Raw genomic sequence first — 13,338 nt, 5'->3', positions numbered from 1 at the left:
GCGATGCGCAGGGGTTACTCCTGGCTCTGCACTCAGGAATTACCCCTGGCTGTGCTCAGGGGACCATATGGGATGCTGGGATTTGAACCCGGGTCGGCCGCGTGCAAGGCAAACGCCCTACCCACTGTGCTATCTCTCCAGCCCCCTTCTTAAACTTTTTTTAAAGGAAGGAAACAATGACAACAAACAGTGAATGCGTGAGGTCCTGAGGTCGTGAGGAGCCTAATCCAGTGGGATACATCCTGGGTGACGCCCCACCCCTCCAGCGTCCCCGCCATAGAAACAGGAAGTAGTTGGGGCGGTAGGTGGGTGGTTGTAGGGGAGAGGAAAGGTTGTTTCTCGGGGTCAGTTCCTGTGGGGGGGAAGAGAAGAATGATAGTGGGGAGGGTCGCTGGACCTTGTGAATGGGCCTCACGGGGCTGATCATGCGTTTGCTTGGCTACACTTAAGGAGGATATTAAATGATCTAGGTTGTTTGCAGCAGGTAAGTCTTAAAAGGTACTTTCCTGAAAGCAGGGGGATCATTCTTAGAAAAGAGGAAAACCACGGCGGCGCTCTGCGTCCGTAACGGGAAGAAATAGCCGACTCTGCACGACCCCCTCCCCCTCAACTAAATTTAGGGGATTTTTTTTTCCCCCTTGCTAGCTGGGCACGTCCGTGCGTGGCACTCACAAGGCTCTGCGGGCTCCGGCCAACTCCGCTGCCCACCTGCCCACGCTCATCACCCCCATCGCAGCTTCCCAGCCGCCCTCGCTCCCCCAGCGTCGCTCGCCCGGGGCTCCCCTAGCGTCGAGCGCACACGCACCGCCGAAGGCGAGCCAGCGCGCACGCGCCCCGCCGCGCCGCCGACCCCGCCTCTTTTTCCCAGCCCAGGGGAGGCGGCGTGGGGCTCGTGCGCAGGCGCCACGGCCAGCGGGGCGGGGCCGGCGCGGGTTCTCGCGAGAGCGGTGCGCGCAATCTCGCCGCTGCCCTCCCCTCCCCGCCCAGCCTCCGGGGCTCCCCGCTGCAGCGTCAGCCTCGCTCGGGCCTCGGCGGCGGCGGCGGCGGCAGCTCCCGAGCGCCCGAGCCCCCCGGCGCCCCTCGGCCCCCACGTGCAGCGCCGCCCGCCCCCGCCACGCCGGCGCCCGCCTAGGCCGCGGCTGCAGCCCCGGGCTCGCGTCGGCGCCGCCCGCTCCCCGGCCCGCCCCCTATGGGCCCCGGCTAGAGGCGCCGCCGCCGCCGCCGGCCCGCGGAGCCTCGATGCTGGCCCGGAGGAAGCCGGTGCTGCCGGCGCTCACCATCAACACCGCCATCGCCGAGGGCCCGTCCCCCACCAGCGAGGGCGCCTCCGAGTGAGTGGGGTGGGCTCAGGGCACATCCCGGGGGCAAAGGACAGGCGGGGCCGGGGGGTCCCCGAGAGCGCCAAGTGGGGGACGGGGACGTTGTCCCTGAACGCCGAGGGGAGGGTCCTAGCGAGGTGAGGAGGAAGAGGGGAGAGAGGGTCCGGAGCGGAGACTGGGGTGCAGGGAGGGCCCTGGAGGAAGGAGATGGGGCGTGGCCCCACTCTTTAGGGAACGATGGGTCAGGGGTGGCCTGAGGGGGGGAGGGGAATTTTGCGCCCCAGAACGGGGTTTCTTGCAGAGACTGGAGTGAGGGGCCCCAGGAAAGGGGGACACGGTGGTGCAGAGGGAGGACGGGGGTGGGACACACTAGTTGTAGGGTCTCAGAAAAGGGGCTCTAGGAAGTGAGATAGATTAGGGGGGGTTTGGGGGTCTCTGGAGCAAGGCTGGGGATCCATGAAGCATGGGGGGGTGAGGGAATTGGCATCTCAGGACTTGAGAAGATGGTGCTGGGATTGGTGTGCGGGCGGCCCAGCCGAGGTGAAGAGGCTGGGGTGCCGGGCGGGAGTGAAGATGGGGGACACTCCCCCACCCCAGCCCCGGAGGGCGGGTGAGGATCCAGGGCGGGTGAGGATCCGGGTCGGGACAGAGCACAGAGCGGGTGTTTGTCGTGGCAGAACCGCACCCGGGAGCTCACGCCGCTGACAGGGTGACCCCTGTGCCCCACAATGGTTCCCCGTGGCTTCCTGCCCCGGCTGCCCCAGTGGCCCGTGTCGGAGCTCCATGTGGTCCCCCGGATTTGGGAGCTGCAGCTCTGAGCTCAGCCTAGGGCTTGGGAGGTGGGGGTCTTTTTCGGAACCCCTTCCCCACCTTTTGAGGGCACCCTGATTCTCTGTGCACGGAGATGCCCATTCCTTGGGGAGTTAATTCCTTCTCCATCAGGAAACGCCCCTCTCCCAGAGGGTTCGGGCATAGGGGTCCCCACCTTCCAGAGACTGCACCCCCTCCACTTATGCCCGGTGGAGTCCCTCCTTTTCTCCCACCTGTGCTTCTTCCCTCCCCCCCTTCATCCCTCTGGGCACCTCTGAACTCAAGGGTGGCAGCTCAGGCTCTACCCCATTGGGGGATCTCCCTCTGGCCTGGCACCCCTTTACACTCACTTGTAGGGGAGTCGGGCTCAGGCAGGAGATAGGGTGGGTGGTGGAGAACCCCTATCTCCCCTCTCTTCACCCCCTGCTTGACTGCACTCTTTGAGGTTCCCTGCAGCTGCCGGCCTGGCTTAGACACCCGGGAGCCAACGGGGTGGGGGTCAGACTTTGTTCAGAGCCACACCTCCACCTCCCACTTCCCCTCTCTGCCCGCAGCCGGCTAAATTCAGGGCTACACCCCCTCTTTCGCACAGGCCACAGGTCAGAGCCGGGGTGGGGGCAAACCCGAGTTGGCTGGCTCATTTATGTTGCTGTGTTTGTGGGTTCCCTGGGCTTTGGTTTCGCTTGTCAGAACCCCTGGACCTCGGGGCCTGGTGTGGAGGGGAGGGGGTCCTGTAGGCATTTGAAAGCTGGCCTGGAGCTTAAGTTTGTAGGTGGGACTCTAAACCCTAGGGCCTCTCTAGGGTGTCCCCACCTCTTCCTGGGTTTAGTTCCAGGTGCTGGCAGGGGCGGGGGAAAATATAGCCCCTTGAATCGCCCCCTTTCTGTCCCCTCATCAAAATGCAGTGCGCCTGCCTGGGGCTTTACTGATGGGGCAGTTGTGGGTCACCTACAGTACTTACGGTAATGCCCGGGGCGCCTGGGAGCTTAGGTAGGGCCCCGCCCTCAGGCTGTGCCTCTGCGGAACTTCTCGGGGCTCCTCAGCTGGCTCCTACCGCCAGGCCAACCCCCCACCACTGCTTAGCAGCATGGGCCCGTGCCGCCGCCTGCACTGGAGAGAGGTGGTCTGGGCCTTGTCTGCCCACTCCCCAGTCTGACCCCCCCACCCCGCACCCCTGTCTGACCTCCTCCCTGCAGCTCTGTCTAGCCTCCTCCCTGCACCCCTGTCTGACCTCCCCCTACACCCCAACCTTACCCCTTGCACCCCTTCTGACTCTCCTCCCTGCACCCCCTACATCCCTGTCTGACCTCATCCCCCTACACCCTTGTCTGACTCTCCTCCCTGTACCTGTCTGGCCTCTCCCCAAACCCCTCTTTAGCCTCCCCCCTACAGCTCTGTCTGACCTTCCCCCTATGCTCCTCTCTAACCTACCCCCTACACCCACCCCTGTCTGATCTCCTCCCTGCACCCCTGTCTGACCTTCTCCCTATACCCCTCTCTGACCTCCTCCCTGCGCCCCTGCCTTATCTCCTTCCTATGCATTCTAGAATCCTGGTACCAGGAAAGGGGGAGGGCTATGGGCCTCAGTCCCGGGCCCGCCTGGCCCCTCTGCGGAGCAGCTGCCTCCAGAGCCCTGGCTGGGGCAGTTCTTGCCTGTCCCCAACCCTGGCCCTCGGCTTCCCACAGAGCGAACCTGGTGGACCTGCAGAAGAAGCTCGAGGAGCTCGAACTCGATGAGCAGCAGAAGAAGCGCTTGGAAGCCTTCCTCACCCAGAAGGCCAAGGTCGGGGAACTCAAAGATGACGACTTCGAGAAGATCTCCGAGCTTGGGGCCGGCAATGGCGGCGTGGTCACCAAGGTCCAGCACAGACCCTCGGGGCTCATCATGGCCAGAAAGGTGAGGACCAGCCACGCTGGGTTTTCAAGACCCGACCTCTGTGTGCTGATTGGCTGCTGGGGCTAAGCCCCGCCTCCCTGCCCTGCGAGACTTCGAGACTTCAGCTGATTGGGCAAGGCCCATCTTCAGAGAGGCTTAAATAAGCTGATTCTCACTGTTTTTGGGTTTAGGGACCACACCCGGGGTGCTCAAGGCTGACTCCTGGCTCTGCACTGGAGGATCACTCCTGCTGGGGCTCAGGGGACCCTATGAGGTTCCAGGGATCAAAACAAGTGCCCTCCCCCCTATCCTGTCGCTTCAGCCCCCATAGGCTGAGTTTTGTGAAGTCACCCCCCAGAAACCAGCTTCATGGTGCACTTCATCTTGGTCTGTCCACTTGAACACCCCAAAAAGCAGCCACCAGCCCCTCCTGCATGTATGCTCTGACCTGTGTCATCCAGGCTCCCGTGGCACCAGGCAGCCTTACCCCTATGCAGGGACAGCAGGGGTGTTGCTGCTAACATCCCGTGGGGGGATGGAAGGGGCGGCCGGGTGACAGCTGTCAGTCACCAGTTGCTGCCGCCTCTTTGGACGGGCAGCTCCTCAGGTTCTTGACTGGGAAAACCAGGGCCCCCTTGCCCCGACGTCTGGATGGGGGGAACACGCTCAGGCTCCTCAGGGTAGAGCCTGACTCTGCAGTGCTCCCTCCTGCTCGCGTGGCCCTGCCCGCCTCCCCCCTGCCACCCAGCCACCAGCTTTCTATTTCTGTCTCTGCGAGGACAACGCTGCCCTGCAAACCTCCCTGGCTGCCATCGCCCTGAGCAGTGGGGGGGCGGTGGGGGCAGAAAAGGGGAGACCTGAGGGCTGGTGGGAGGGGAGCAGAAACTAGAGGGGGGCTCTCTAGCAGTCCCGGCTCCCCAAGTCCTGTGTCCTAGCTACTGGGGGCTGGGCTGGGGGACATAGGGAGGGGCTGTAGCTAGGCCACTCTCCCTGGCCTGCCGAGGCTCACGGCCTCTGCCTTGGGGCCTGTGGGGGGCTGGCTACTAGGTTCCTGCCCATCCCTCTCGGCGTCCATTCCCCTGCCATAGGTGGTGGGGAGGAGGCCAGAGCGGGAGTCCAGCAGGGAGGGCACTGACTGAGTTAGATTCCCGACACCCTATAGGGTCGGCAAGCACCGCCAGGAGTGATCCCTGAGCCCAGAGCCAGGAATCACAGCTGGGTGGGGCTGAGGGGGGGGGAAAGTAATTATAATAAAAAAGTGGGGGCGGGGTATAGGAGAGGTCTCCAGCCTGGACCGCCCCACTGGCCTGGCCTCGGTTCTGGATTCCGGGGCGCCAGGTAGGAATTCCTGACGTGCTGCGCGGACGAGGTCACCGGCCTTGGCAGGGTGGAGCCCTCCAGGCCCTGCCCGCCGCTGGGCTGACAGCCCCGGCCGTGCTCTCTCGGGGCGGCTGGCTGGAGACCTGTGGGACGTGCCAGGAACCAGTAGGACATGCTGGGGAAGCCACGGGACCAGTTCCAGGACAGCCGGGCGGGCAGGCCCTGGGTGTGTTTGTCCGTCCATCCGTCTGTCCGCAGCACTGCGGGCCAGCATCTCCCGCTCCCTTCCCAGAACCAGGACTCTGGGGAGAGGCCTGGGAGCGGGGGGGAGGGGGACATGACTCCTTCCTGGCAGGAGCGGGGGCTTAGGAATGCCAGAGGGGTGGGGGGGGGCCTCCAGAATGGAAAGAGTGTGGCTGGCCCCCGCTGCCCTCCTCCCCCTGTCGGGTGGCGTCAGGTAGATGCAGGGTGGGGTTCTGGGTGGGCGTAAGGCTCAGTGGGCATGGCAGGTGGGCACGGGCTCTTGCTTCCCGGGGCTGGAGAGACCCCCGCCACCAGCCTTGACTCCCCCCGCCCCCCCACCCCCCAGCTGATCCACCTGGAGATCAAGCCTGCCGTCCGGAACCAGATCATCCGGGAGCTGCAGGTGCTGCATGAGTGCAACTCGCCCTACATTGTGGGCTTCTACGGCGCCTTCTACAGCGACGGCGAGATCAGCATCTGCATGGAGCACATGGTGGGTGCGGGGCAGGCTGAGAGGGTGGCAGTGCAGCCCTCCCCACCCAGCTCAAAGGCTCTTACAGAGGGCCTGGAGCGATAGCACAGCGGGTAGGGCGTTTGCCTTGCACATGGCCGATCCGGGTTCGATTCCCAACATCCCATAGGGTCCCCTGAGCACCGCCAGGAGTAATTCCTGAGTGCAGAGCCAGGAGTAACCCCTGTGCATCGCCGGGTGTGACCCAAAAGAGCAAAAAAAAGCGGGGGGAGGCACTTACAGAACCAAGCAGCAACGAGACTGTCCCTTGGGGGCTACTGGTGGCTGCCTTAGCCTCCCCAGCCCACCCCACTGCCCCCCGTGGTATGGAAACAGGCAGGAAGGAGATTGGAGCGAGAGGACCCCAGGGAGCCCGGGCCTTAGGGACAGTGACCCTCGAGCTCCTTTCCTCGTGGGGAGCTGTCAGAGACCGTCTGGTCTGATGGGGGCCCTCCCATGCGTCCCCCCACTATGCACTCTGCCCTCACCTCTCCCTCCCGGACACCCTGGGCGCAGGGAGGTGTTTGTTTTTCCTGCAGATTTGGGGAGCAGACTCCCCTTGGCCCTCCACGGCCAGGCCTTCCCTATGCAGATCTGAGGCTCACCTGCCCCAGGGGAGGTGGAGTCACCTTGTGGCTGCCCCAGTCGGGCGCCATTTCTCCCACCGGGAAGGCAGAAGGCTTGGGGGACATCAAGTAAGGGGGGAGCTGTCAGAGGCATCCACTGAGTCGCCATGAGACGGCGGGGTGGGGGTTGGGGGGCTCTGCGCACCACAGACTGTTCTAAGAGCCGGAAGTAAGCCCTGAGCACTGAGCTAAGAGTGAGCCCTGAGCACACTTCCTGGATGGGGCTCTGTGCTTGGGGGCGGGGCCCTTGCTCAGGGCAGGCTCTGCTGTATGGGGCAGGGTCATTTTGAGGACTTTGGCTACTGCTGGTGGGTGTCAGGATGCAGGCGGGTGGGTTTGGCGCTGCTCATGGGTACCCCGGTGTGGGCCCCGCCAGTCGTGGTTCTTGGGCCCTAAGGGGAGAACCGTGTGCTCCCACCCAAAACAGCAGAGATGAGCCCGTGAGCACAGAGGGGTTTGTGGGAAGGGGGTCTGGGATAAGGTCGCTCTGCAGAGGGGAGGAGAGGGAGGGGGACAGCCTGTGGCTGCCTCAGGCAGAGTGAAAGTCTCGGGTCTTGGGAGGGGTCCAGCGACACCCGTACCCCCACATCCTGGCCACATTACCCCACTGAACCTCCCCAACCACACAGAGCCCCGGGCCGCAGAGCGGGCCTCCTCAGCTCTGTGTCACCCCTGCAACCCCACGGGGAGCCCCAGCACAGCCAGGAGGCATCTGCGGTTGTCACAGCCCCCTGCAGTGACCCCTCAGTGTGGGGTACAGAGGCCCTGTGCGTTTCTCCCCGAAGGCAGGTAGGGGGCATGTTTCAGGGGGCCGGGGCAGGGGCCTGTGACAGAGCACTGGCCACATTCCAGCCTTCAGCACTGTGGGGGGTGGGGGGGTCAGCTCCAGTGAACCCCAGGCCTAAGCACACAGCGGAAAGGGGGCACCAGAGAGAAAGCGTGGGGGTCGAGGCACCCCCTGGGCCCCTGGCACCGCTGGGTGTGGTCCCCGAAACAAGAGAAAGCCCATGTAAACCCCGGCATGGTGCAGGAATCTGGGGTGGGTGGGTGCAGGGCCTTGGGGCTCTCACTTCCTCTGTGCGCCCCACCTCACCCCACCTCCCTCTCGCGTTCAGGTACCCCCCCTCCATCTCATGCCCAGAGCTTCTCTGGAACCCCCTTAAAAGCTGACCTGCAGCCAGGTGCCCCCCGTGACTGGGCAGCCTCCAGCCGGGTCCAGCAGGGCAGCCCAGGGCTGAGTCCTGGAGCGCCCCCCCCCCCCCAAAACGGTGCCTTCTCCTCCCCTGTGGCAATAAGAAACACTCACCTCTTATCCTCGGCTCGCTCGGGTGGAATGGGAGAGGGGGCCTCCAAGCCACCTGCACCCCTGCAGCTGAGGGGCAGGCCTGGCTTGTGCGGCTCCCGTGGCAACCTGGGAAGGTGGGTCACCTGGGCCCCCTCCACCCAGGGCGCCCTTGGCCGCTGCCCCTAAGCTTCCTCCGCCGACGTGAATGGTTGGTGGGCAGTGTGGGGCCCTGCTCCGGCCCCAGCTCAGCCTGTCCGGCTCCTTTCTAGGACGGGGGCTCCCTGGACCAGGTGCTCAAGGAGGCCAAGCGGATCCCCGAGGAGATCTTGGGGAAAGTCAGCATAGCGGTGAGTGGGGGCACGAGCGCGGGTGGGGTGGTCAGCATTGCAGAGTGGGGGTGTGGGCTGCCCACTGGACCACCCCACCACGCTGGCCCGGCTCAGGCCGCCCACTGGCTGTGTGCCTGCACACGTGTTTCCAGCACAGCGCTGGGTGGGGGTCAGGTTTGGGGGTGCCCTGGGGCCTCTCCGAGGGGGCGAGTCCCCATATACCCCCCACCTGTTCCTGGGGGCAGGCTTGACCCTGGACAGAGTGCCCGGCGGAGACACTGGTGATGGCCTGTGTCCATCCAGGTGCCCCTGCCCTGGGAGGGGGCGTCCTGCCCACCCCCTACTCATCCCGCCCCTTCCCCCTGCCCCCTCAGGTCCTGCGGGGCTTGGCATACCTCCGGGAGAAGCACCAGATCATGCACCGAGGTGAGGGGCGGGAGCGCCCCTGGGGCCAGGGAGAGGGTTGGGGTCCCCATCGAGGCAGCCCCTCACCCCGGGACCTTCATCCTCGCCTCCAGATGTGAAGCCGTCCAACATCCTAGTCAACTCCAGGGGGGAGATCAAGCTGTGCGACTTTGGGGTGAGCGGACAGCTCATCGACTCCATGGCCAACTCCTTCGTGGGGACGCGGTCATACATGTCGGTGAGTCCCTGGCCGGGACGCAGGTGGGGGCACCGGGGTGCTCCTGGCCGGCCGTGCCTCCACCCACCCCGTCTCTCCCCGCAGCCCGAGCGTCTGCAGGGCACCCACTACTCGGTCCAGTCGGACATCTGGAGCATGGGCCTGTCGCTCGTGGAGCTGTCCATCGGCCGCTACCCTATCCCCCCGCCCGACGCCAAGGAGCTGGAGGCCATCTTCGGCCGGCCCGTGGGGGACGGCGCCGAGGGCGAGCCCCACAGCGTGTCGCCCAGGCCTCGGCCCCCCGGGCGCCCCATCAGCGGTACGGCCCCTGGGGACGGCCGCGCGCGTGTCTTCCCATCCCCCCGAAAGCTGCGCCTGGGAACACAGCTGCCGCCCCGCCATCCGGCTCCCCTCAGCCCCACCTGTTTCCCTCCCCCCGCCCCCCCATCGGCTAGGCCGAGCTGGCTGGGGTCGGCTGAGCTCAGACGGTCCCCAGGCTGCTGGGGGCACAGAGCACCTGTTGCTGCCAGCTGGAGGGGTGTAGACACTCACCCCTGCGCCCGGCTGCAGGCACAAACGCGCGTGCACCCCGTGCCCCCTGCCCGCAGAGCCCTGCCCGCTGTGCACTCTGGGCCCTGGCATCCTGCAGGGGGCCGGGGGGCGGTGCAAGCACTGCGGCAAATGTGACTCAGAATGTCCTCATGTGGCTTCTTGGCTTCACACCCCTGCAACCCCCGCCCCTCCAAACAGCCCCGTCACGGGGAGCCGCAGGCTGGACTGGGGGCGACTCTGGGCGCCCCGAGGCTTGAGGGGCTCCCCACTGCCAGGGACATGGCTGACACTCTGACCCCTTTGGGGGGCCGGTGACATGGCAGCCCCACTTTGGGTGCTGGGCGACTCGGGAGGGTTGGCAGGAAGAGGGTTGCGTGAGATGGAAGCCCCGAAGCCGGGATGTGAAAGGCAGGCCATCTCCTTCCAGAACATTCTGTCACCCCCGAAGGCCCCGGCCCCTTCAGCAGTGCCCACAAACTATCTTCCTGTCTGCATTCGGGTCCCGTTTGCATGGTTCCAGCCCTGGGGGCCTACTGGGGTCTGGTCTGTTCAGGGACGGGCACCCACGGGGTTTCAGAGCAGCCCGGGCCTGCCGGCCGAGGGCGAGCAGGGGTCCTTGTGTGTGTGGTCATGTGTCTGAACAGAGTATGTATAGCCAGAGTGCAGATTTGTGTATCTGTAGTTATATGTGTCGTGTCTGTGGTTGTGCGTATAGTTGTGTGTTGTGTATATGTATGGTTGTGTATAGTGTGTGAATGTGTGTGTGGCTATTTGTGTGTATAGTATGTGCCTGTGTGTATGGCTAGTGTGTCTGTGTTTCTATTTGTATAGTATGTGTGTGTGTGGTTCTGTGTGTCGTGTGTGTGTGTGTGTGTGTGTATGTGTGTGTGTGTGTATCTCCATCTCCGCGTCTGCTCTCCGACACTGCTTAGCCGTTTCCTCGTGCCCAGACCCGTGTGTTCCCAGGGGTGCAGCCCGTCTGCTGGGGCGCCTCCATTTGCCACCCTGGCCCCTCCCATTCCCCTGCCGTGCCCATGTCAGGTGGGGGGGACAGGAGGCGAAAGTCCAGCTGCCAACCGGGCCTGGCCAGCGGGTGTAGGGCAGGGGTCAGTGGCTCAGCCCGACAGCCACCCCGCCAAGGTCATGGGCTGCCCTTGTCTCGTCCCCCCCCACCTCCAAGGAAGGGAGGGCCCTCACTCGGCTTCTCTGACAGGCGCTAACCGCTCGGGGCACTGTGCTGGAGGGAGGGGCGGGCAGGCACACACCTCTCACCCAGGTCTCCCGCAGGGCACGGCATGGACAGCCGGCCAGCCATGGCCATCTTCGAGCTGCTGGACTACATTGTGAATGAGGTGGGTCGGGAAGCCCCCCGCTCTCACACCTGCCTATGGGAGCTTGGGGCGCTGTGGGGTGGGTGTCCCCAGGAACCCGGCCTCCACCTGACCCCCTGCACCGCGGGTCCCAGAGCCTCAGCCCTGACCACTTGCCCTCCCTACCCACAGCCGCCACCCAAGCTGCCCACTGGTGTCTTCACGCAGGATTTCCAAGAGTTTGTAAATAAATGGTAAGAGGCGCAGGGGAGCCGCGCAGGCCCCTCGGCTTGACGGGGCGCTCCACCCCCCACCCTCCCGCTGGTCTCGGGCTGCCGTGTTCAGGGCCTGTCCCGAGCCCACTCCAGCCCCGTGACCTCCACGGCTTTCTGGGAATATAGCCACGCCCCGTGAGGGGTGTAGTGGCGGGGCGAGGGGGGGACGTGTCCCTGCTCAGAAGGCCCCTTAGCGCGCCCTGGTGTGTACGAGAACCCCTGATGCCAGGCCAGGTGAATAGCACTGTGGGGAGGGCGCTGGCCTTGCACGAGCTGACCTGGGTTCGACCCCCGACATCCCAGAGGGGCCGCTGTCACTGCCAGGAGTGATGCCTGAGTAGAGAGCCTGAGCGTAGCTGGGTGTGGCCCAGTTCCTCCTGTGCCCCCACCCACGCGAAAAAGGGAAACTCCAGACTGGGCCACAGTGAGGGACCCCTGGACACTTCCCGGCACAACCAGGCATGCTCCAATCATTTCTTGGGCTTTGCTGCTTTTGTTTGGGTTTGGGGGCCATACCCAAATGCTCAGGAATCACTCCGGGAGGGTCTCGGGGGACCCTGTGTGGTCCTGGGGATGGAGCCCCCCCCCCCCCGCCGAGGTCCCCATCCTGTGGGCTGAAACATGCTAAAGGAGCGGGGCCACTGGCCTGGTGTGCAGGAGACCCCCGAGTCTGATCGCCGGAACCCTTGTCCTCCACGCCGGTCAGCCCAGCCCCCCTCCCAGCCAGCCACTATTGGGGATCTCCCCTGGACCCCCAAAGCAGTTAACTTTCCAGTATCAGCCCCATAGAGGTTCCAGAGGTCAGGAACGGGCCGGGCTCCAGATTCAGGACCCCAGTGCACCCCTACCCCCACTGCTCACGGCCTGTCTTGTCTCTCCTTCCCCCACCCCTGTCCCTCGACACCCCCTCCCCACCTGAACCCCCACAGTCTAATCAAGAACCCAGCCGAGCGAGCAGACCTGAAGATGCTCATGGTGAGTGAGCAAGGGGGGGCCAGAGAGTGCTGGGCCGGTTCTGAGTGGAAAATGTGGGTGCCCCAGCCCCCGTGCAACCCCACCTCCCCGTACAACCCCCCCCAGGATATCTGGACATCAACCTGCAGGTTGCTGGGACCCCCGCAGGCGGGAAGGAAGCTGCCCAGGCCCACTCACCCCTCGACAAACCCGGCCCTTCCTGGACATCCCTGTCCCCCTTGCTCAAGTCCGCGCCCCTCAGCAGGGCCCCCTGTGGACACACCCCGCCCCCCACCCCACAGTCCCGCGTGTCCTCTCCCTCCCCAGCCCCCTTGGGCCAGGCCCATTTGGGGCCACACATTCCATCCTTTCTAGAAACTTCCGCTTCTTTCCTGAGACCGCCTTACTGGGGACCGGGTTACCTATACCCTGCAGGTCACCCCCAACAGGAGGCCCGTCCCCCTTGGTAGCTCTGGGGGACCCGCCTCACTCCGGCTCTCACCCACAGAACCACGCTTTCATCAAGCGCTCCGAGGTGGAAGAGGTGGACTTTGCCGGTTGGCTCTGCCGGACGCTGCGGCTGAACCAGCCCAGCACGCCCACCCGCACCGCCGTGTGACGATGCCCTGCGGACCCCCTCCACGGCTAGACCCCCGGACACGCGCCCCCGCCTGCCTGGGCTCCAGGGTGGGGGTGTCTCTGTCGCCTCAGAAACCCAAAACCAAACAGGGAGAGAAAAAGCAACGTGTGGCCTTTTGGCAATTCTTTCTCTCACTCGTGTGTGTGTGTGTGTGTGTGTGTGTGTGTGTGTGTGTGTGCGCGCGCGCGCTTTCACTCTCGTGTGCGTGTGTGTGGACGATTCTTTCTCCTCTGTGCGTGTGCGTGTGTGGGGGTGATTCTTTCCTCTGTGTGTGTGTGCTTTCACTCTCATGTGCGTGTGTGTATGTTGTGTGTGGGCAATTCTTTCACTCCTCTGTGTATGTGCGTGTGTGTGTGTTGGGGGGGCTCCCCCAGGCAATTCTTTATCTCGTGTGTGCGTGTGTGTGTGTGTGTGTGTGTGTGTGTTGGGGGGGCTCCCCAGGCAATTCTTTCTCTTGTGTGTGTGTGTGTGTGTGTGTGTTGGGGGGGCTCCCCCAGGCAATTCTTTCTCGTGTGTGTGTGTGTGTGTGTGTGTGTGTGTGTGTGTGTGTGTGTGTGTGTGTGTGTGTGTGTGTGAGAGAGAGAGAGAGAGAGAGAGAGAGAGTGTGTGCTGGGGGGCTCCCCTAGGGGGCCTCCATGGAGCTTTCCTGGGCACTGTGTTCCTCTG

General features: G+C 64.5%; 1 protein-coding gene across 1 annotated transcript; it reads left to right on the top strand.

Annotated features, from left to right (window-relative positions):
- The first annotated feature begins 981 nt into the window (after positions 1–981).
- MAP2K2 (mitogen-activated protein kinase kinase 2) lies at positions 982–12,776 on the top strand. The gene is made up of 11 exons (XM_004619426.3): positions 982–1,331; positions 3,816–4,026; positions 5,915–6,061; positions 8,260–8,337; positions 8,694–8,745; positions 8,838–8,962; positions 9,047–9,260; positions 10,781–10,845; positions 10,996–11,057; positions 12,008–12,053; positions 12,541–12,776. The coding sequence occupies exons 1-11, from the start codon at positions 1,240–1,242 to the stop codon at positions 12,649–12,651; spliced, it is 1,203 nt and encodes a 400-aa protein (XP_004619483.2). The 5' UTR covers positions 982–1,239; the 3' UTR covers positions 12,652–12,776.
- The last annotated feature ends 562 nt before the right edge of the window (positions 12,777–13,338 follow it).

Source organism: Sorex araneus, chromosome 2 (assembly GCF_027595985.1).
Source record: "Sorex araneus isolate mSorAra2 chromosome 2, mSorAra2.pri, whole genome shotgun sequence".
Taxonomy (NCBI): Eukaryota; Metazoa; Chordata; class Mammalia; order Eulipotyphla; family Soricidae; genus Sorex; species Sorex araneus.
This window is presented reverse-complemented; position numbering and strand designations above follow the sequence as displayed.